This window comes from Lytechinus variegatus, chromosome 5 (genome assembly GCF_018143015.1).
Source record: "Lytechinus variegatus isolate NC3 chromosome 5, Lvar_3.0, whole genome shotgun sequence".
Taxonomy (NCBI): Eukaryota; Metazoa; Echinodermata; class Echinoidea; order Temnopleuroida; family Toxopneustidae; genus Lytechinus; species Lytechinus variegatus.
In genome coordinates, this window is record NC_054744.1 from 41,528,124 (window position 1) to 41,550,197 (window position 22,074).

At 36.4% G+C, this 22,074-nt stretch overlaps 2 protein-coding genes across 2 annotated transcripts in view; both read left to right on the forward strand.

The window, feature by feature from the left end:
• Positions 1 to 339: 339 nt before the first annotated feature.
• Positions 340 to 12,324, forward strand: LOC121416179. Its single transcript, XM_041609664.1, has 4 exons — positions 340 to 603; positions 2,775 to 2,990; positions 8,987 to 9,148; positions 10,455 to 12,324. The coding sequence occupies exons 1-4, from the start codon at positions 364 to 366 to the stop codon at positions 10,752 to 10,754; spliced, it is 918 nt and encodes a 305-aa protein (XP_041465598.1). The 5' UTR covers positions 340 to 363; the 3' UTR covers positions 10,755 to 12,324.
• Positions 12,325 to 20,319: 7,995 nt separating this feature from the next.
• Positions 20,320 to 22,074, forward strand: part of LOC121416180 (arrestin domain-containing protein 3-like) — a 29,706-nt gene continuing 27,951 nt past the window's right edge. Inside the window, exon 1 of the mRNA XM_041609665.1 lies at positions 20,320 to 20,494. The gene's annotated coding sequence lies outside the window, so the exon portion shown is untranslated. The remainder of the gene's footprint in view (positions 20,495 to 22,074) is intronic.

Consider the following 22,074-nt stretch of genomic DNA (forward strand, 5'->3'; position numbering starts at 1 on the left):
CTTATGTCATTGATCTCCGTTTAAAAAGTTTCTGTGAGGAAGAAAACTAGAAAGAATTCTAGAAATCTCGATTATGGATTAATTCCTGTATAAAGAATAAGATTGAAATGAACCTTTCTTTAAAGTTGAAAGTTGTAGTTCAAATGTTCGTCATGTTCTGTTTTCTATTCGTACTTGTTACACAGTAAAAAAAACTTTTTGAACAACTTGTTTAAAAAGTTTAAACAATTGTTTTAAAAATTTAAACAGTAGTTTTTAGAGTGACTGGCTTAAACAACGTGCTTGAAATTTTAAACAGCGTTTTTACAGTGTATACATTATACCCCATTATCAAGGTGGACTGTCTCTTTAAAATACGTTATAATGACGCGTCGTGGAGGACCGATTTCCGATTTAATATGGGATTCGTACTCGATGAGGGGACCTGAGGTTAAGTCGATCACCGGGGCATTAACCAAACTCCAGTATAACAGCGTGGTCGTCGTCCTCTTCACGATCATCGCTATCCTGGGGTTGTTTCTTATTCTCCTCATGATGTCGAATTCTGGATGGACAGCAGCAGACTTCCAGGTGCAGAGTTCATATGAGCATCGCATGTTGAAGGTAAATTAATATGGCAATCTTAATTATACGAAAATGAGAAGATTATAATCTCTCCCACAGCCATCGGCATTGAGAATGTCGTATACATTTGTTTTCGGGGTGCACAGCAATTTTCTGAAAACTGCCCTTGACTTCGTTCATTTGTTATTATTATTATCAAAGGTCTAAATCGTTCAATATCTATCATTTTCATATTAATCACTTGTTGTTATCGGGATGTGCTGATTCCTCTCGCATGATCATCATGTACATGGTATTTTCTATTAGTAACTTGGAACACAATTTCCATTCACTGTTTGTATTTTTCAGGGAATTGGAACATTCGTTGCGTGTTGCCGAATGAGCTGAGCTGATTTTTCTTGATGAAAACTAAATGAGATAGGGTTCTTCAAAATATGAACAAATCATATAGACATGTCTTTAGAAAGAGAGAATTGTAGTTTTCATTTTTATTATTATTTTTTAAAATATGCATGTTCAGTCGTTAATCTGTAATAATGGTGTGTCTTAGATTGCTCCAACGTGGTTAAAGTGTTTGACTACCAATTCACTGTAAACTAAAATCATTGTAATTTTAACTCTCTTTCCAGGGAGTGGAAGCTAACTCTTGGGGAGAGATGAAATGATCGTTTAAAATATCACCAGCTCATGGATCATTTTATAAGATAATAATAATGATAATAAGAACAGTTTTTGTATAGCACATTTCACCTTACAAAAGTCTCAATGCGCGTTCGGAAAAATAATGACAAATGAAGGAAAGCTGCTGGTAATGCTATTATGATATCATTATAAGAAACATAAATAAGGTGTTAAATGCAGATTTGAATTGCCCAATTATTGTATAGACTTGACTTCAATTGTGCATGTTGTGTGGGGTACTATTCCAGTATTCTGGCGCTGCGTGCGCAAACGCCCGTTAAAGGTATTGTTTAACTTTGTGAGCAGCCGATTTAAAAAAAATCTCAAACCAAGATGAAACATGTGTACAAATGCATGTATTAGAACTAATAAACCCTGAAAACAACCATTATTGAGAATGAAAAGCTAAAACTACAAGGCAAACCCCGATTTTGTAAATAGGCGTCTTATAGACGCCTAAATAGTACACATAACTGTATGGGATGAAATTAAGATGGTGTTTCCGGTCACTTTATATTTCAATTTTTGAAGCACTAAATAATGATTTTCGAACGCAATTTTTTCAGGGCTTCATTTTTGTAACATATCACAGACACAGGTGACAAGTGTGACCTTCTAGCTCAGATTTTTTAAAAGTCAAACCAATGTTAACCAATCACTTTAACCATAAAACAGTACCTTAACAACAGGTACAATATATAAATCCTTATGAAGATTCCAAACAGGTTCATATTTACAAGTAGCTCAGACAGATAAGACGGAGCCATTTTTCGAAAACACTGAAATGAGAACATTAAGATCTTGAACTTAACACTTACGATCTCTGGGGTAACTCAGAAATGTTGTTCACTCTAAATCCACCTTAAATTTTAATCATTCTTGTCATAATTATAGTAATGGACCTGAACAAGTACATGATTTGCCGTCAACATGCCTCATAGCAGACGACAAAATCATCATTCCTAGTACTAGTCGGTACTTTTTCACACGTGTTTCCTATAAGGTCAGGTCCCCAGTTTATCGTGAATGTTCACGCGGGTGGGTTGCCCGCTCAGGAAATGAGGGCGTGAGTCAGCATAGCAAGTCAACAAAAAGCACCTGTGTCACCTTAACTTTGACCGACATTTCAGAGTTTGACACACTATTAAATCACTTCGAGCCTAATAGTTCACGTGCTTAGGAGATTCGCTTAATGATTGATAATGTATAGGCATACTCAATATTTAATTTTGGATTACGATGAAAACGTAATGAACAGTGATGAACTGCTAACCCGAGTCCTCATAATGACACCGAATGCAAAAGCGTGGGCTGAGCCGAAGTATTTTTTATAGGGAGGAGGGGATACGACCTATTTTTTTTCTTCCTTGTTGAATAATGGTCTACTACAAATTCCCTCAACCAATAACTCTATTAGTATTCTTCTTCATTTCTCTCTTCACTTTTCTCCTAGTATGAAGGGTCTAAGCTTTATTTCATGCTTAATTGCTTAATACTGTGTGGTATTTGTACAAACTTGTGACTTTCAGATCGAGAATTTACGTCTTTCACTTGAAGCTAGTGAGAAAAAGGTAAAGAAGTTAGAAGATGAAAAGAAGAGTCTCTCGAACAAGCTTGAGCTAGTCTCCAAGAAGTTCCTTGACACGAGGATCGAGTTTGATAAAGCGAACAAGAATGCAAAACGTACCAAGACAGAGATGGACGATCGACTGCATCAAGCCCTGACAGAAGGATCCAAAGCGCTCGTAAGTACATTGGTCATAAAAAAATGCAATTTTAGAAGCAAGTACAGTATTTTGACAAATTTTCGAGAGACTCACCGTCATTATTTCTGTCATCATCACTACTATTTCCATCACCATCATCATGTTCATTCTGTGATAATAACGTTGAAAACTAAACATGTTGCTCCTGAGCAATGAAGATAATGGAAATACAAATCTTAGCTTTTCTTGGAGTTTGTTGATAGCTTGAAAATAAAAGCGAATTCCCTTTTTAATCGTTTCATTCATAATAGGCAAATAAGTACCTGTGAAATAATTTCCCCAACCCGAAAACAAATGATATGCAATCGATTTATTATATTCGCAAGGTTGGATTAGACAGGGTCATGTTGTGGGTGTTGTGGTAGTCATTAAGACTTAACTTGCATATCTTGCCATGCTTGCTTGCGGTGAATTGGAAATTTGAAGCAAACGCCCCCTAATCAAGTTGTGGTACGAGTGGTTTTTTATTCGTTTATGTTAGGCACAGGTATGTATACGCCTGAAAAGACATTGAAGAAGTTTGATCTTTATTCATACGCCTAATGTAAGTTTGGTTACGTATAATTAAATGATAGGTATAAAACTTGCTTTTTGTACATTTTCTGTTCAATCGGGAAATTTTTGAAGTGGAAAATCTCTTAAATATATATTTTTTTCTGAGAGTGCTAGGAATTTGTTATTTTCATGATAAACCATTCGCAAAAGTCTTTTGGATATTATGAAAGTTAAATGTTTATATCTCAACACTTTTCTATTATTTAGAAAAAAAAAGTGATTCAATTTACCATCAGCTTACAGTTCATAGAAATTGTGTTATAAGGGACTAAAATTCATAGAGAACAGTCATGTTGGCAGATATATGAGTGATGATGAAACATACGTCGGCATAGCAACCATAAAAAAGGAATATGCGTACATGTGGGTGCTATTATAGCCCTATAATTTCAAAACTATAGCACTTGGCATACCTGAAAACCTGAGAATGGTTCGTATACTTGTAGATAAAAGGTACAAAGGGTTATGAACTTCGCCTCAAGAATGGCGCTACGTTATTTTCTTCATCGTTCCATCGACTTTTTTATATTTTGTTTATATTCAATGAGACCAAACACATAGGTAAGTCGATCACCTAAGTCAATAACTTTGAGTGTGTCGATTCACAACTCGTTCAGGTTCATACAGTGCATTGAAGGGACCAGGGGGCATCACACCAGATATAACTATTTTTATAAGCTACAGAAATCTTGCTTCTGATTGGGACAGAGCAACGTGTCTATGAAAATTACAGCTTAATTTTTCCATAAAATACTCCCACGGGTAAGCCTTTACTAACATTTTTCGTCCGACAAGTTGTCCGAGCTTACATTTTCCCTTGATATTGATGGGATGTTGCTATGGTAACTGTCGAATGAAACAAAAAAGTCCTTTCATGAAACGTTCCAAAGAATTCATTTCATCCCCAGTCCAACCATATTTTTTTTCTATTCCAAGAAGCCTCAGTGATTATTTTTTTAATGTAACAGGCTCTATTACATTTTCTCCGGCGACATTTGCTCCGATGGAAAATCTGCACACTTAGCCAAACATAAATATCTAACCCCCAGCAGTAAATAAACTCAAATCCTTATATTTGAATTATTCTAAACCAACACTGGGCGTTGTGGCGTGTGCCTATAATCCAAGCTAAGTGGGGAAGTTACAAATTGATGCAGAGGTTCGAACCCTGGTCACATCTTTTGGATGGTGACGTTAAAGGTCGGTCCCAGATGGAAATAACCATATCTGATTGACACATGTCTGACAAAACTCAAATACACACACCAAAAATTAATTTACAATCTTTACCTCAACTCTATGTCGTGTTACTTCTCCGGTAACTACCATTGTCGTTCTTTTCGACTCGTCTCGTCGTCTATTCTACAGACTTTACATTATACCCGTCACAAGCTCATCAAAGGAAGACACCAAGCAGTAAGAAGCCTAAACCTTTACCAAGCGGAAATCAGATATGTTACATACATGGACCCCGCGGCGTAAGGCTCCCTTTTCTTCTAATCCCTTGCTTTCTATCGTTTTTAATGTCTGTTGCTCTTAATTAGCGATGTTCTAGCTTTGCCATTTGCATGTTTGTGGCGCATCCTCTTTTCCATAGCTTCGGGTTAGCCGATATCCAAATGTCACCGATATCCTCTTCAAATTGCAATGTTTCTGGAATTGACGGTGGGGAATCTTGTAAGAAGCTGTACATAACACGAAAAGACAGCAGGGTCTCCGAAAGAAAAGTATTTCAATCTTTTATATCTTAGCTATTTCAAAAATGGTTGTCTCCATTTTTGTAAAATGTCGAATTGGATACTTGATATACGTAATCATTGGAAATGTAAGGGCAATGCGTCAGCACTGACTTTTCAAGAAACAAACAGAGATGTTGATATTTAGAAAGGACAGGTATATCATGAGCATGATGAGAAAGAAAAGAACTTGAAACCAAAAGCATCATAATGTGCAATCGAGATCATAAAAACTTTCACTATTGTTAGAGGATTGGATGTTCACGCGTGGCTCAAAGCGTGATTTTAAGGAGACAACCTACATGCCATAGAGTAATCAAATTTAATCCATGTTCCTACGTTATTGCTTTGCATCAATAACATCCACATGATTTTGCACGATTCGCGAAGGTATGCTAAAATTATAAAGTTGAGATTTTAAACATAATGAGGTTTGACGTGAGTGCGGCCGATCAATGCAGTAACCATTCCCACCATTAGTTCCTCAAGAAAGTGCAAATCTTTTGGTTAATTATCGAACATTTCACTGAAGAATATATTTGGTCATATAAAACAATTAATCATAATTATAACTCTTCAAAAAGCACACACACACTCCGCATACTTTAATATGACCCATACACTCTTAAAAAAAATTAAGTGCAAATTTAGCAATATCCTTGTATAATGTCTGCTCTTTGAGGGCTGATTTAGTCATTCAAATTTGAACTAGAAAATCAGCACTCAAAGTGCAGTCACTATACAAGGACAATAAGTGCAAAATTAGCACTTCAGTTTTTAGAGTCATATCCCTACGCATACGTACACTAGCACCTCGATCCTGACTACCAGAGTTTCTGGACCCCCTTCAGAGGACCTGAACAACACTACTTACTTAACAACATCACTCAAAACCAAGGCTGTTTTTCAATAATACAAAACTTTAGCGGATGATACGATGTAGATGATTACATTGAATCAAGGGGGGGGGGGGGTATGGTTAAAGAATAGGAGCATTAAGCCTCCCACGAATCAGAGATCTTGGTATTAACATTTCATACTCGTTTCACCTTTTTTATTTTCTCGTTCATGTCCAACGTCCCGAATGCATTTCTGTGTGTATCCGATTGTATCTTTGAAAGTATCTTTTTGGCCTTGAAATGGGATGCCTTAAATAAAAATGATAACTGAAATTCGACGGAATCCTTCGCCGCAAGGTGTAATACAGCCATGGCATAAACGGAAATCTGACTTTTCGAATCAGAGGCGTAGTCTTATTTTTTAGAAGGAAATGAGCCAAAAAGACCGGTCGAATACAGTGGTCAGGTTCAAGTATGGACCTGTTAATGGATATTTCCTGAAAAATTAATTATGATTACACCTGAACCCGTATTCATGAGAACTTACTATTTATGGGAATAGCAAAGAAGAAACTACAAGGGGAACACGGATCAACAGCCAATCTTAAGGTTCCCATTATAATTACCAATAACTCCAGAGATCCCAGATCAAGCTGACCTACACATAATTGCATAAAATGCATGCACCGGGGCAGTTTGTTGGATATTGCCCCCATTTTTACGCATCAAAAATGAAAGTTGCTTGACGTTTGAGTATGTAAGTCAATCTATTCCAAGCGTTATGAATATTATCGATAATGAAATGAAATTATATAGGAAAATCTGCCCGATATCTAAAGGTTTGCAGTTGTTTGACATATAAAATGCTCCTACTGCACAACTTCCTGCATTTGAAATATTTGGTCAATATATACATGACAAAGCAACATTAAAATACAAAGATGTTGATGTAAAATCATCCTACAGCATCAAAAAGTAGAAAATACAGAATGTGTAAGCCACATCTTTATGTTTTATATTGTCCATCGAGGGGCTATCTAGATCTCTTTCCTCTGATCTCCACCTCATTCCTCAAATCCAACATGACATTACCACAAGCGAATGTCAGTGTAATATAGACAAGTTATACTAGCAACAAGGGGCGCGTGGTTTGGCATTATAGATTTCTGTGAGAGATAAATGGATTTATTGGGCATATCCCGTGTCATTTTCAACCTATCATATTTGGTATAGATGGGGGTTTGGGGGAAGGAAAAGTGATAGGACACTTCCGCTTGAGTGAAGTATTCCAAAAAATACGATCTGCGTATGGGATTAAACCGTATTCGAGGGGATTATTCGTTCGCTTTGATTTGGGAATTGCTATTGCTAATTGTAGAGTAATTGACTCATGCAAATATTGTATTGGTTTGATTAGAGGCCCTTGTATATCTATAACCGAATTACATTATTAATAGAGGGTGATGTAATAAGTATTAGATTAATTACCTCACCATCTATTAATAATGTCACTTGCCTGTTTTTCTATCGCGCTCTCACTTCCATTCCTCTTTTTTTTTTTTTCACACTACTTTCCGAAATACGTTGAAAGGGTTCGATTTTACAAGAATCAGAGACTGTAACTGCGTTACAATATGAAACACGTATGCAAGGAGTTCACAACGGATATATAACGTTTTCCAACGGATGGCAAGATTCTTTTCCGTTCTGCATCCTCTCTGCACCCGTAAGTGCTGTGGGACCGAACCTTTTATAGGAAACGCCAGTACTTACAAGATCTAGATTTTCGATGATATGGTAACAGATAGCGATGATTGTTTTTTTTCTTACAGTGACTACTATGGTTTTTACGATTTTATTTTTGCTTTTTGGAAACCATCGCTCGTTTTCATTTATCCCGCTCTTTCGCTCTCTCATCCATGTTTATACTCCCATCTCTCTATAAGCAAATCTCCTTTTTCTTTCCTTCTTTTTTGTGCTCTAGTGATCTCTCTTTCTCTCTCTCTCTTTCTTTCCTTTTATCCCCCTTCCTGCTTTTACTATATGCTTTTGGCACATAGCCCTTCGTACTAGCCCGTATGTTGCATAGGAAATGGAGTCCACCACTGGTCGATATAAATGAGTCCTTAGAATTAAATTACATGCAGGGAATGTGATTATGTGAAAATGCATCTAACTCGGCGACACAAACATGGCTATAACTTAACGATCCTACTCATGTCTTCTACTTCTTTCTCTCTCGTCGGGGAGAAATCCGAGAGAGCATACTGATCCGAGGGATTTCTGACACGACTTCGTAATTCAACACAACATTCTCAAGTGCCCCTGGACAGCTTTCGACGAGAAATTGATGGGCCGAAATCAGTCGTTTGCCTGTTCATAATAACCCACAACGGCTCTGTAAAACGTATCCAAGTACAGAAATAGGTTAAGCAGTATAATGTTGCCTCCTTTGACGCACTTGCTGTTCAAATAACACCTTTTACGGGATTATCCAGGGTTGAAGGAAATATACTGATTCCAAAATGATTATTACCCATTATTTTCTTGAAATGTCTAAAAGGAAACATTTTTTTTCGCTTTCTCTCATTATCTATCCATGTTCATCAACATTGGACGTTCCGAAGGGTCTGTACGATATCGGTACCACCCTTTCCGCGGCCCGTTATAATCAGAGCATTCGAGCAATTTCAACAATTATTGTTAAAATATTAGATTCAGTCATTTTATCAATGCGAATCACTAAAGCGACGCTGCATTATTTTTTTTACCAGGGCCAGGAACGTATATTCATTTTCATAATTTCATCGTGTCATTCTTTTATTTCCTTTAATGCCAAAACAAGACAAGCTACCAAAACACCAAGGCGAGGGCAGATGAATTAGAAGAGATTCTACGAGAGGTAAGAGCGGAGAGAAGACTCGTTCAAACGGAGAACGAAGCTCTGGCAGTTAAGCTTGGAAGAGCGATTGAAAAGGGCGAGGCTGCTGAAGATGAGATTAACAAGGTAAATTTTCTGGAAGAATTGGGACCCATTTCCCTAAGATTCAGAATAGTAGGCAGGAGTGAAGAATAATTCTTTCATTTTTTTCGGGGAGGGAAGGAGGGGGGGGGGGAAGATCTCGAGACAGACGTAGATTTCAACCTGTAAGTTTATCACCCGTGATCACCTCATCTCAAAGATTCACTTATTGATTTTCTCTGTTCTTTGTCCGTTATTCCTGTTACACTTATACTAAGTCACACCAATAGTTATTTCCATCATCACCTGCATTTGCTTTTCTTTATGTTTAACATGCATTTTCTTGCACCTTCTTCTCTACCGCCGGGCAGATCAATGTCCCATTTTCATACATCCGTTTATCATATCCGGGTGACGCACCTACATAGCAGCCTATAGCTAATCCTTCCAGTGCATAAATATGATACTGGAACGCGTAAACATGCCATTCTTGTTTGATATGAAATTGAGAACCTGAAAGAAATAAATCAATGTTCTTATCATAAAAAATATCCTTATCTCGTTTAAATAGGCTCACATTCTTAAATTACATAAAACTTTAAACATGCCGTTGTTTAATCCGACGGGTCACATGATGCGACATATCCTACTCGGGTTTTTTAATTCATAATGTACAGCAAGTGTATGTTTCTTTTATACTTATAATGAATAATTACCCTTTTCAAAGTAAATACAATGGTGTATGTGCTGCAGGTAATATGGCGGGACCTCCTCGAGCACGGTCGCGGATAGCCATTAAACAAGGCCCTGTGTCTGTTGTGATATTTATATCACATATTATATCACCGAATGGAAAAAAGACTCTCAACAAAAAGCCGAGTGAGCATGGTGAGTGCGAGGATTTCGAGTCGCTCCCTCTCGCGCTCACTCTTTTGTCGCCAGTTCTCTTCGTCGGCTGCTAGTCTCGTCTCAGTCACCGTTTGACGAGGAATAGAGCCAAGTCGCGAGGCCTTGTCATAAGGCTTGATCGTGGATGATTTAAGATACTTTCGTTTTATATTCTTATTTTAATCAACGCAAAACCTTTTAAGGTAAGATTTGAGATGAAATGACCTCGAAATCTTCCCCACGTTTATCATGTTTATTGGCGGCTCGAAATACAGAGCTGCTGCTCCATAGAAATATACATCTGGGTCATTGTACTGAATACAATCAATTTTGGTAAGGATATATTTGTAGTTTGTAATTTACAGAAAACACGAACTGGGTAAACAAAAAAACTATCTGAAGTTGAGGTAGAAATTATAATTGTCATATTTTTAGTTAAATAGTGTGCCTATCTCTTTTACAGCTCAAGGCGTATTATGGCATGAAGGCTGACACACCCAGAGCAATCTTAGTACCTCAGGTCAACACTGATCCATTGCCACAGACGGGTATAAAAAAGAAAAAGATAGATCCTATACAAATCATTCCTGAAGATGTAGCGAGGACACTAGACGAAGAGATACATCAGGGACATAGCCATCGGAGATTGCCTTCGAAAGTAGTACCGAAGCCAAGGACCAATGGTGTCTTTGTCGAAACTGTCCTCGACCTACCACCCACTCATAAGAAAAATGCTCAAGCTACGATGCGTGATGAAGTCTGACAAAGTTTTGACCATAACTGCAGATGCAGTTGGGACATTGTGAACGTTTTCTTTGGCGAAGAACTTGCTTGTCTTTCAGTGTATCATTTTTTTGTCCTTCTTTTGATGTCGCTACTTTCTCACGAGAAAGATGTAAAATCTACGAAATGTGGTGAAGTTCTTACGTTTCCTTACGAAAGAAAGTTTAACATCGAGAGTGACAAGCATAGAACAATGGTTATCGATATCATAAATGAAAGACTGACGAATTTGAAACTACACTTTTGTTACACGTGCCTTGTGGACTGAGATCCGTAGTGGTGCCAAGCTAAGACTGCAAGGAAATGATGGAAGTATCTTTTGATAATCTTACACTTCCATTGCATCCAAGACGCTTCATTAACTATATCTATTCTAAAATGAGGACTTGGTTAAGAATATCTATCTGGTGCATTTTATCCCCAAAGTTTCCTGGCAATGCTAAGAAGAGCTGCAAAAGTCAATTTCGAGAGAACAAAGATGGCGCTTTTCATGTTAGAAATGTGGAATGATTGAACTTGAAGCCATAGTAATTTATCTATCAAATACCTAATATCTTTTAAGAAATTATCGTTCTAATTACTATGATCATCGATGTAATACCCACAGGATAGAGCTCGCTGCATGCTGCCGCTACATGAAAAGTACTCCATGATTCAAATAACAGTTCTATATGAAGAAACAAAACGCTCATTATGGAACTTTTTGTACGCGCTTGTCCTTTTGGAGAACTTCTATAGTCCACCGCACACCTTACGACCACGATCGGATTTTGGAACAAATCGCATTTTGCTAATTTTCTAAATATTTGAATGAAAAGTTCCTTTTATTTGAGGTTAGAATTAACTAAAAGAATGCTTATATAACAATTTTGGGTGATTACCAGCCATTATTTTGGACTAAAGGTTAAATTGGTATTAAATCGTAGCCAGTCGTGCGATTGCTATCGCGTCATTACGACTAGATATTACATTATTTTATTCTAATAAGGATGATAGCGTAGTCACAGATTTGAGCATAAGTATTCGTATGATGACTTAGAACATTACACAGTAAGATACTCCATGTCTCAATATTATTAAATTCTACTACGTTTTCTTCCAAAATCGGGTCGCAGAGCAATCGTAAGGTGTGCGGTGTCCTTAAGTATTTCCGAAATAGAAATAGCACATTGTTGGCATGGTTGGACATGATCGATGACTATGATGAGCCTCCCATCTGCTGCTCCCCAAAACAATAGATGGCGGTGTTTCTATTGAATCTTAGGAAAAGTTGATAATTTTAAGCTGCAATAATTTGTGTTCTAAATCTTTGCATATTTATTTTGAAGTGATGAATTATGATGCATCATGCCCATAAACGCTGATCGTTTTTTCTTTCTAATTGATAGTTTCCCGTTAATTTACTTGATTAATAGACCGGCTACAGGTTTTAACTTATTTTTCCAGTCATTGGCAATGAAACAGCAAATTTTAATGTGTTATTTTACGAAGCTATTAGTTGAAAATAATATATGGACCAAATTTTGAAACACCTCTACCTCTAGAAAACTTTACTCTGCAGATCGCGAAGTATGACGAATATGACCTTCATTTTGATTAAATGGGAGAGTAGTGTAGAAATTTCCCTTATATAGATTTTTTTTTAAAGCACATTTACTGTGTAAAAATGCTGATAGTTTGGAAACAAACATATGAACCCCTGATGACATGGGTTTTGAATAAAGTACATTTATTTTACTTCTTAAATTTGTTACATAAATTTAGAATTTTTAAATTTGTTTTTGTCCATTTTCACACCTAATTCTTTCAACTCCTTTCAATCTGTTGCCCCCCGTCTTTGGAACAAACTCCCTCCATCTCTTCGAAACCTCTCTTCTCTTAACCTCTTCAAAAAACATCTCAAAACACACTTATATACCATAAACCTTAACTTGTCTTATGCAATTAACAGCGCTTTGTATCCTCTGGAAAAAGCGCTATATAAATCCAATTATTATCAATTTTCAAAATTGAAGGTGCTGCTACTCTTTAAAGAGCATACAAATAGCAGTATGAGCGGGTTTCTTATATTAAGTGTATAAGTCTGAACTATAATGTAAAATTTTGTGAAATTTAGATGGATTTTGACAGGGTAATAGTAATATGAACTCATGGATGTGATCTCGAGGAGTCTAAAAAGCAAACTCATTTTTATTGCGTATTTCTCGAGACTTCTGGATGAAATTTAATGCTCGGAAATACATTAAGCACATGAACCTATATTAATTTTTGTATATTTGGAATATTTAAGTGCCAAAGTAAACCAAGTGTGGAAAATTTGGTCAAAATGACATGAACTTTATTTTAACTATGGAAATTCCTTAAAAGGATGGCCCAGGCTCAAGATATTCATATTTATATAAATAGAGTAAAATTCACAAAGCAAAATGCTAAAAAAATGATCAAAATCGGATGACAAATAACCGAGTTATTGAATTTTAAAAATTTGCATGATTCCGGTGAAACAGCTCAAGGCATGTCTTTATGAATATTCATTAGGTGGGCTGATGATGTTATATCCCCCCATGTTCTTTTGTATTTCATTATATGAAATTAGGTTTATTCCAACTCTTTCTACCAAGAACTAAAACACTTGAATTGAGAACTGATTAAGTGCATTAGTAATTCATTGCCTCAACTTATTTCATCATAATGGAGACACATTAAACACATGTATGAAAAAATGAAACACTTAAGATTTCATGTAATAACTTAAGAAAAAGGAAAGTGGAGATGTGACATCATCAGCCCACCTCATGAAAATTCATGACAATGTGCATACAACTGTATTCACAAAATATTGATAAACTTTAAAATTCAATAACTTTTTTATTTGTTTTCCGATTAGACATGTCGAGATCCAAGATCTTGTCATCTGATCATCTCTCCCACAGGATGTAGAAACGACGAGATGATTATATGATCATCTGGGTGACACTTTTAAGCTTCCATACCCAGAAATTTATCCCACATTTTATAGATTACTAGCTGTCTTGATATGCATTGTAGTGGAGTTCTGTGTGTGAAAAGTTATAGTATGCATGGATTTTAAGGACTTACATGTTTGTGCGTGAGGAAGGGTGTGCGAGCGCGAGTGAATGTCTGTCAAGTCAAATACAGTACATCTTAATGATTTGTGTACGAGAATGAATATATAAAGTGCAATTGGGTGTTTTCGAATGCAATGGTCATGCAGTCTTCAGCAAGGCATTTTAATCATGTATAGATTTTTTTTCCATTCAAATAAATATCTATTTTCTTTCATTTCACAAAAATTATTTTGAATACAGATTCAATTTGTCTTAGAGACTGTTACTGTATACAAGTTATGTTTTATACTGAAGAAGGCGAAAGTGCCTAGAAGGAAAGTCTTTTGGCGGGACACGCCTGTAAACACATAATATACCAAGAAAGGAAGAAGTGTTAGAGACGGATGTGAGAAGAAGGGAACCAAGAGAAGGAGAGAGCGAGAAAGCAGACATGAATTGCTGAGCAAATAAAGAGTATGATGCACATAATTCATAATAACATGTTTACTCATAGTTACAAAGAGTATAGATATCGAGATATTGCTAAAAAAAGGGTCATCTATGTCTGTACTTTATCATAAGTTTACATAAGATGATAATGTAAACTGGCAAGAGTTTTTGCTTATTTGTATAGAATCTTGAATTTTCGAGTGATGTACCTTTAAAGATATATTTTCATGAGTAAATTGTTAACTATTTTTAAGCTTCACCCAACCTTAATTATTATTTGGGATGAGTTTTCGTCCATTCCTGTGGACTTTCTCAAGCCAAATGATAAGTCACAACGTTTTCAGCATGTGGTCTACATAGGCGGATCCAGCTTTTGGCGAAAGGGGGGGCGCACTGCCGAGCGGCGCACATATTTTTGCATTTCACCGGCGCCATAAAAGAAAATGTTGAAAAAGAAAAGGGGTAATGCCTGACCCTGTCAAAACACGCACACGCACACGCATATATATATGACTCATGAGATAGAGACACATATTTCACCGACAAATTAATGCGAGCGCGAAGCGCGAGCTGAAATTTTTAAAGTATACTGACCTGAAAACAGGAAAAAGGTGCCTGTTTAGGACTGTTTGTAGTAACTCATGAGGAGGATACATATCTCACTACACAGATAATGCGAGTGCCGAGGGAGAGCTGAAATTTACTTATATTCTGACCAGAAAGCTTGATATTCTAAGCATTCTTGATACCAATGATTAAGATGGGTATCTAAAAAAAATGCGAGCGCGAAGCATGAAAAGTATGGGGTTTTGCTACAGAAATGATGCGAGCGCGAAGCGCGAGCTGAAAGGTTTTATGTTCCAATCTGGAGAGCGGATAATTTGAGCACGATTTTTAATAAAGAACGAGTTGTGTAGCTCAATCTCGTTTGCTGATTTCTGTGTAACATTACCATCTTATTGTTTTTGCACATGCGGAATTATTGGGGGAGGGCAAAACGATCATTCTTGACCGCGGCGCCGATCTAGATTTGGTTAGCAATAGGCCCTTCTTCATTATTCTACCGGCGCTTATTTATTGAAATCAGGGGACGCTGATCATTCTTGACCGGCGCCGATTTAAATTTAGGTGGCGCCGGTTAAGACAAAGGCAGCGCCGATTTGTCTTGACCGACGCCGATTTAAACAAGTAGTACTGATTATTTTTAACGACGTTACGAAATATTCAGGCAGCGGCAATCCATAATCGACTGGCGCAGATCTAGAACCAGGAGGCGCCGATTATTCTTGACTGGCGCCGATTTTAACCAGGTGGTGCTGATTATTCTTGACCATGCAGCCCCGATTTAGATATAGGTGGCGCTGATTATCCTTGATAAGCGCCGGTTAAGAATTCAGGCAGCGCCGATTTTTCTTTACCGGCGCCGATTTATAACCAGATGACGCCGATTGTTCTTGTCCAGCGTCGATTTAGATTTAGGTGGCGCTAATTATCCTTGATCGGCGCCGGTTAAGACTCTGGCAGTGCCGATTTTTCTTGACTGGCGCCGATATATAACTAAATAGCGCTGATTATTCTTGTCCGGCGCCGATTTAGATTAAGGTGGCGCTGATTATTCTTGATTGGCGCCAGTTATATGCAGGCAGCGCACAGCTACCGGCGAAGTTGTAGGGAAAAGGGTAGTTAAAAGAAACAATAAGGAAGATGATATTACACTTTGCTGGGGATAGTCTTTCCTTTACTGTTGCTAATGTTATATCAGTGTATAATTTTTTTAAGCAGCGCCTTTTCCCTTTCTTTCCTTTATTTTTAATTTTTCAAGCGGCGCCTTTTCTTTCTTTTACTTTTTTTTACTTTTTTTATTTTGAGCGGAGCCTTCGGCGCCGCTCAAATATTAGGGGGGGCGCGCGCACCCTGCGCACCCCCCCTGGATCCGCCGATGGTCTATACCTCCGTGTTTCTTGATCACTGGACCAAAGATTGGCGACAATGTTTATCAAGAGTATACCAGTACTAGATTAATCCTTTTTTTTCCACACTGATTCTGTCACATTTCTTTTCGAAAGGTTATTTTCAATTACTTCAAAATCATCCCATCCACGGGTTAATATAATGGCTCGACCCTTACAAAGTTGCAGCAAATGGTTTTCAACTGTTTCTGGCAGGATTTGACCACAAGAATTACATACTAAAAATCTGCCGAAATCCGCACCCGGGAAAGTAGTTATTTTCAGGAGGGCGTCCAAGATTGCGGCCGTTCACTGAAAATGGATATAACTCACTCATTATCCACTCTAGAATCCTATCTCGATTCAAATTCCATGGTCCAGGTGGTAAAAGAATTTTCTTGATACAAGTTAGAGTGAATATAAGCACTCAAGGATACCTGGAAAATCCAAGATGGCGCCCAAAATGGCTGTCGTTGGCTAAAAATCCTCAATACATTTATTACTTACTAAAGTAGATCTAATTTGGTTTCTATTCAATGGTTAAAGGGTGAAGTAGTACATTGGAACAAGTTACAATGACAGCCAGTGGTCTGGTGGGTCAAAAATTCCAAGATGGCTTCCAAAAATGGGATTTGAATATAGCTTATTTTGTATTCACCTGGGAAATATGATTTTGGTGTCAAGACTTAGGTTTCAATGGTCAAAATAATAATACATTGGGACAAGTCAGTGGTCCGGTATGTTAAAAAATCCAATATGGCTTCCAAAATATAATTATGATTATGTATTCAAAAATACATAATTATAATACACGTCAAAAGGATCTTATTCGTCAGCCATTTGCGAGAACAAATGTCACTCTGACCTCCTTTCATATATCATGTATTAAAGAGTGGAACAATTTACCTGTTGATATAAAAAATAGTAAAACTCTTTTCATGTTCAAAAGATTATCCAAAAATTATTTTCTTGACAGATTTTGATTATTTTCCTTCAATATGTGTTTAAGTTAATGTATTTGCATTTAGGTTGATGACCTACTCAGAATCTATGTTTAGCATGTATAGGCCCTATGCGTGGGTGGATGTGGTTGTGTGTGTGGGTTTGTGTATATATGTGTGTTTGTAATAGTTTTTTTTTCCATTCTATTTTTAGCATCTTAACCTTATTATACACTTTTTTTCTCTCTCTCCTTTGTATCTTGTAGATTAGTATATCCTATGTTTTATGTTAATAATCTTAAGTATTACTGGGCCCTACTCACAAGCTTTGCTTTTAAAGGGGTCCTAAAACTAATTCGTATATGCTATAGTCTGATTGATGTATGTTCATGTACTCATTTACGTTGTATGTACATCTATTTTGATTATGATGTGATGTTTTTGGTTTTGAATAAATAAACTTGAACTTGAACTTGAAAAATGGAGTCTTAAATTGCTGCTGCTACTTAAATATCCGTGACAGTGTAAATAAAATATCGTGTGGGACTTATGTGTAGGAAACTTTGAGGGTGGGGTTGCGAATTTGAATAGAGCTCTACATAATTGAGTCTATGTATGAGTGTATGTGCATGGATATGTAACACACATGGGCGCCTAGATTTTGGGTGCAAGACGATCTAAAGGTGATGCCATATGTTAGGGGTATTATATTATACTAAATGAAATCGTAGGGTTGGCTGCCCCTGCCCCTCTTTTTGGCACCACCCATGGTGACAAAACTACAAGAGTAAAAAAAAAGGTACATGTACTTCAAAAGTGCATACCCCATTCGCCATTCACATAAGGATTCACATATTTTATATTTTTACTGCTTTAATGTGGTATTCGAGAAATGTATATCCGGTCAAAAATACAATCAAGCGCATGTGCGGTAATAAGTGTGATTTTTTTGGCCAAACAACTGCTTTGCAGATTACGTCGCACAAATAATCTTAAGCTGCGGAGCCCAGGGCTGACAGAAATTCTTGAAAATAATCAATAGTTTTGTATACATCAATGTGAATGCGCCACCTTGTGTTCTTAATGTGCTAATGCAACGTGCGGAAAAATAAAATGAACACAGAAATACCAACGCCCAATTTGTTTCATTAAAAAGGACATGTAATTATCGTTTACATTTTGTTCTTCTTTTTCCTCACCGTCTTCTCCTCCTCCTTCGTCTTTTTCTTCAAAGATAGACAGACCAGAGACCAAAAAAGTCTTTGTATACGAACAAATAATACAAATCATATTTCATATAGCATAAATCAAAAAAGAATAAATTCATACCTCCCCTTCCCGCTACAAATGCTTAAAAAGTACATTGCTGAAAATTTCATAAAAATCGGATGTAAAAAAATGTAAAAAGTCCTTTCATTTTATAGTTTCGTTTATTTTCACAAAAAATACATGTATTTCTTTTTTAATAATTTAATGAGATATTCCAGGAGTATTCCAATTTGGTCCTCATTATAATGTTAAACAAAGTTTATCTTAATATTTATGAGGCGCCGATTTATCTTGTTTCCTATTGAAGGGCATACTATTACCTGAACATGTTGAATCGCATTGCTGTAGCCAGTTTTTACCCAATGATGAGTCATAATCGTCAAATCCGCTCTCTGAATGTGTCTCACAGTTCTTTTACTTCTACTCTCTATTGATCCTTTTCTATCCGTATTATATCCATATCTTCCGTTAGTTTACCCTCTCGTTTTGTCTCCTTTCATAATGCTATAGTCACAAATACCTTAAAGAACACCTTACATTTTTTTCATACCATTATTGCTATGTATAAAAATCGTTTGCATCGTTTGGTGATGATTATTTTAAATGCTCCTACAGGCGACATATACATGAATCTGCAAAAGACAATTTAATTTAGAAAATGCATGCTCCACACATCTCTCACTGGAAGAACAAATTAACTTGTCAAAGTTTACTAGTATCTGAATTTGGCCATCCCTGGTATTTACAAGGATTAAAAAGAACATAGGCCTACCAATAACGATTTTTAATTTCATTTATAATCACTTAACTTCACTGTAACCATGTGTGAAATATTAGAGTAGGTGTGTATTTAGAAAATGAATTAGTGTTACTCAAAAAGCAAAACAATGTAATGTTTTGCAATCCACACTCAAACCTTACATATTAATATGATTTGGTTTAAAAAGGAAAAATGTGAGTAAGATGCTAGTTCTAACTGGACTTCTATGTGCGGCAACATTTTTCCAAGAATAATTCATAAAAATAAAATCCAGTATATGTACCTTCAATTCAGCTTTTGGAAAATCACTTCCCCGTTCAATCCTTTTATCAAAAGCCAACTCAACATTAGGGTAGACTTTCCCTTAATGGAAATTTACTCGGATATTTATATGACGAAATGAATCGAGCTACGATGTCCAGAGCTCAACTTATGTTAAATTGAACAGACAAACCATCGAGAAAACTGGCTTGCAAATCAATTTATTGCCGAGGAAAGATGTGTAATTCTGAAAACTCATACATGTCACAAAGGATTGATTGAATGGGTTCTTACTAGTTTATTGAATGGGTTCTTACATAGAACTATGTTTGACATGGAGATGCACTTTCCTAGAAATATCAAATGGACTTTATGGACTCCTATAAGGCAGGTGGGGGTCTTTTTTGTTCTAATTGGTCGTATTATTTGTCATATTCAACATTCTGTGCTGCCGCAGCGTTATCATGGTTACATCAAAACAAGTTTCAAAGTTTCAAGATTGATCATAATAGTAGGCCTATCAGTAATTGTAATAAGAGAAGGATGGATATTCATTATGATAACCCCCAAAAAAGAGAATCATAAAAAGATTACCCTTCATGCCCCAGTATCCTTTTTCATAAACTCTACACCAATTTCATATGGCTTAACCCTTGTCTCGAGCAAGACTAGTGATATATAATGAGTTCATATCTTATGGAGACGCAAATGACATGTTAAAACCGCTGGCGCCGCGCCCGTAGCCAAACAACTTATAAACACACGTACTACATATCTCCAGTGCCTTGAGTACGTGCGCTCATGCACATCAATACGAATTCCCGCTCTTTTGATAATGCATCTTTACACGAACGCTTACACTTCATCATCACGCACGCATAAACACACACCCACATATGTACGGAGAGTGAAAATATACACACCGCTTATAACACGCTGAAAGTGAAGGAAGGGCAATAGACCTTAAAGGTTTTCTGCGTTGTTCCTGAACGGGACGGAGAGTAGGAGTATTGGAGAGTAGGGTAAGTATAAGATAGTTCAGGTTGTATCAGACTGTTCGTAATGTATATTTGAGTGGGGGATATTTCAGCTTCAGCGTTCTAATGCTTTCCCAGGGGGTGAATGGTTTGAAGTGCATTGATGCATAGTAGCAAGTCAATGGTGTATCATTCAGCCAATATCTGATGGAATTTCATAAATCCGCAAAAGGTTTACTATTTCTTAGCTTGCTTTTTATGGTGATTATTATTCGATTGATGTACATGTATTTATTATCATTTGTGGATCAACGCCTTTCTTATTGCAGAATTAACGATGTTTATAATATGTATAATGTATAATGGTTATGTTTGTTATATGTATATGAAGTTATGAATAATAAAAAAAATCATTGAAAGAGAAAAAGAAGAATTAGCGCTGTTTGATAACCAGACTTCTATTTCATTCTCAATCATTGCCACGAAAATGATTACCTACTAGGGGACGAGTGGTATCTGGGCTATAACCTTTTCATTTTAAAAACATATTTGAAAATATCAAAATGTAGCATATTAAAAAGTAAAGAGTTTTTCTGTATATATAGGCTGATATTAGTTAAAAGGAGTGGCTCACCCAATTTCTCTCTCTCTTTCTCTCTGATGTGAGCCTTGACAGTTAGTTTCGTGGATATGATGAATGGAAATGGTCAAAAAGTACATTCAAGGGGTGAACTTTGAAATAAATGTCGGAGACCATATTTATAAATCATTCATTTAAAGTACATCATCCAGATCTTCATATAGCATTCATAACATAATGGTATGATGAAAGAAAAAGTATCAAACAGATATTTAAGATATTTGGAAACACATATTTTGACAGATATTGATGGCTTTTTATTTCCTTTTTTTTTTAAATATGACTGTGATCATGTTTGTAACTGCGAGAAGTATATTTATATCGCAAAACTATTGATCACCCGTCATAATAAAGAATGATGAAAATATGAAAGATACGATTTACCTATTCATGTCAAATACTTAGCAGGTGTTGAAAATGCTCTATACAACCAACCACACTATTTTAGTTTGACTAGGGCCAAGGAAGAATGAATAATGTATTACCACGTCAAACGAGGTGGTAGGAAATGAGAGGGAAATGTCACTTTTAAAGCAAATAAATACGCACTGAAAAGATATTTCCATTGGTTACAAAACTAATACAACTGTTGAAGTATTATCGATCAGTATTAGACGTTGAATCTAGTATTTACGTTAAACGTGTATTGGAAGCATTTTTTTACTGTCACATGATTTTGGCGATTAAAAGAGAAACTTTCTATAAATTTATACACATATACTATGTAAAGTTTGCGTTTGTATTACTTTGCATATTTCTTGATCACAATATAACAAACCCATAAAGGGCATCTGTGTAGTCCGAGATCAGATATTTAACGGATTTACGTGAAGTAAATAACCCCTCCTTCGTTCGAATGTCTCTTTTAAGCATAACAAATTTATAGGCAATCAACAACTCATTACATCTTATGCGATAATACTTATTTAAAGATATATCGCCTACCATTAACCACAGGCAACCTAGATTTCTCAGTGCAGTTCAC

Bases quoted from the DNA above. Each gene is read 5' to 3' on its own strand.
- LOC121416179 (XM_041609664.1), top strand. From the start codon at position 364: ATGACGCGTCGTGGAGGACCGATTTCCGATTTAATATGGGATTCGTAC. The intron at 2,991-8,986 runs GTAAGTACATTG...TGCCAAAACAAG, and splicing joins CAGAAGGATCCAAAGCGCTC to ACAAGCTACCAAAACACCAA. The intron at 9,149-10,454 runs GTAAATTTTCTG...TCTCTTTTACAG, and splicing joins CTGAAGATGAGATTAACAAG to CTCAAGGCGTATTATGGCAT.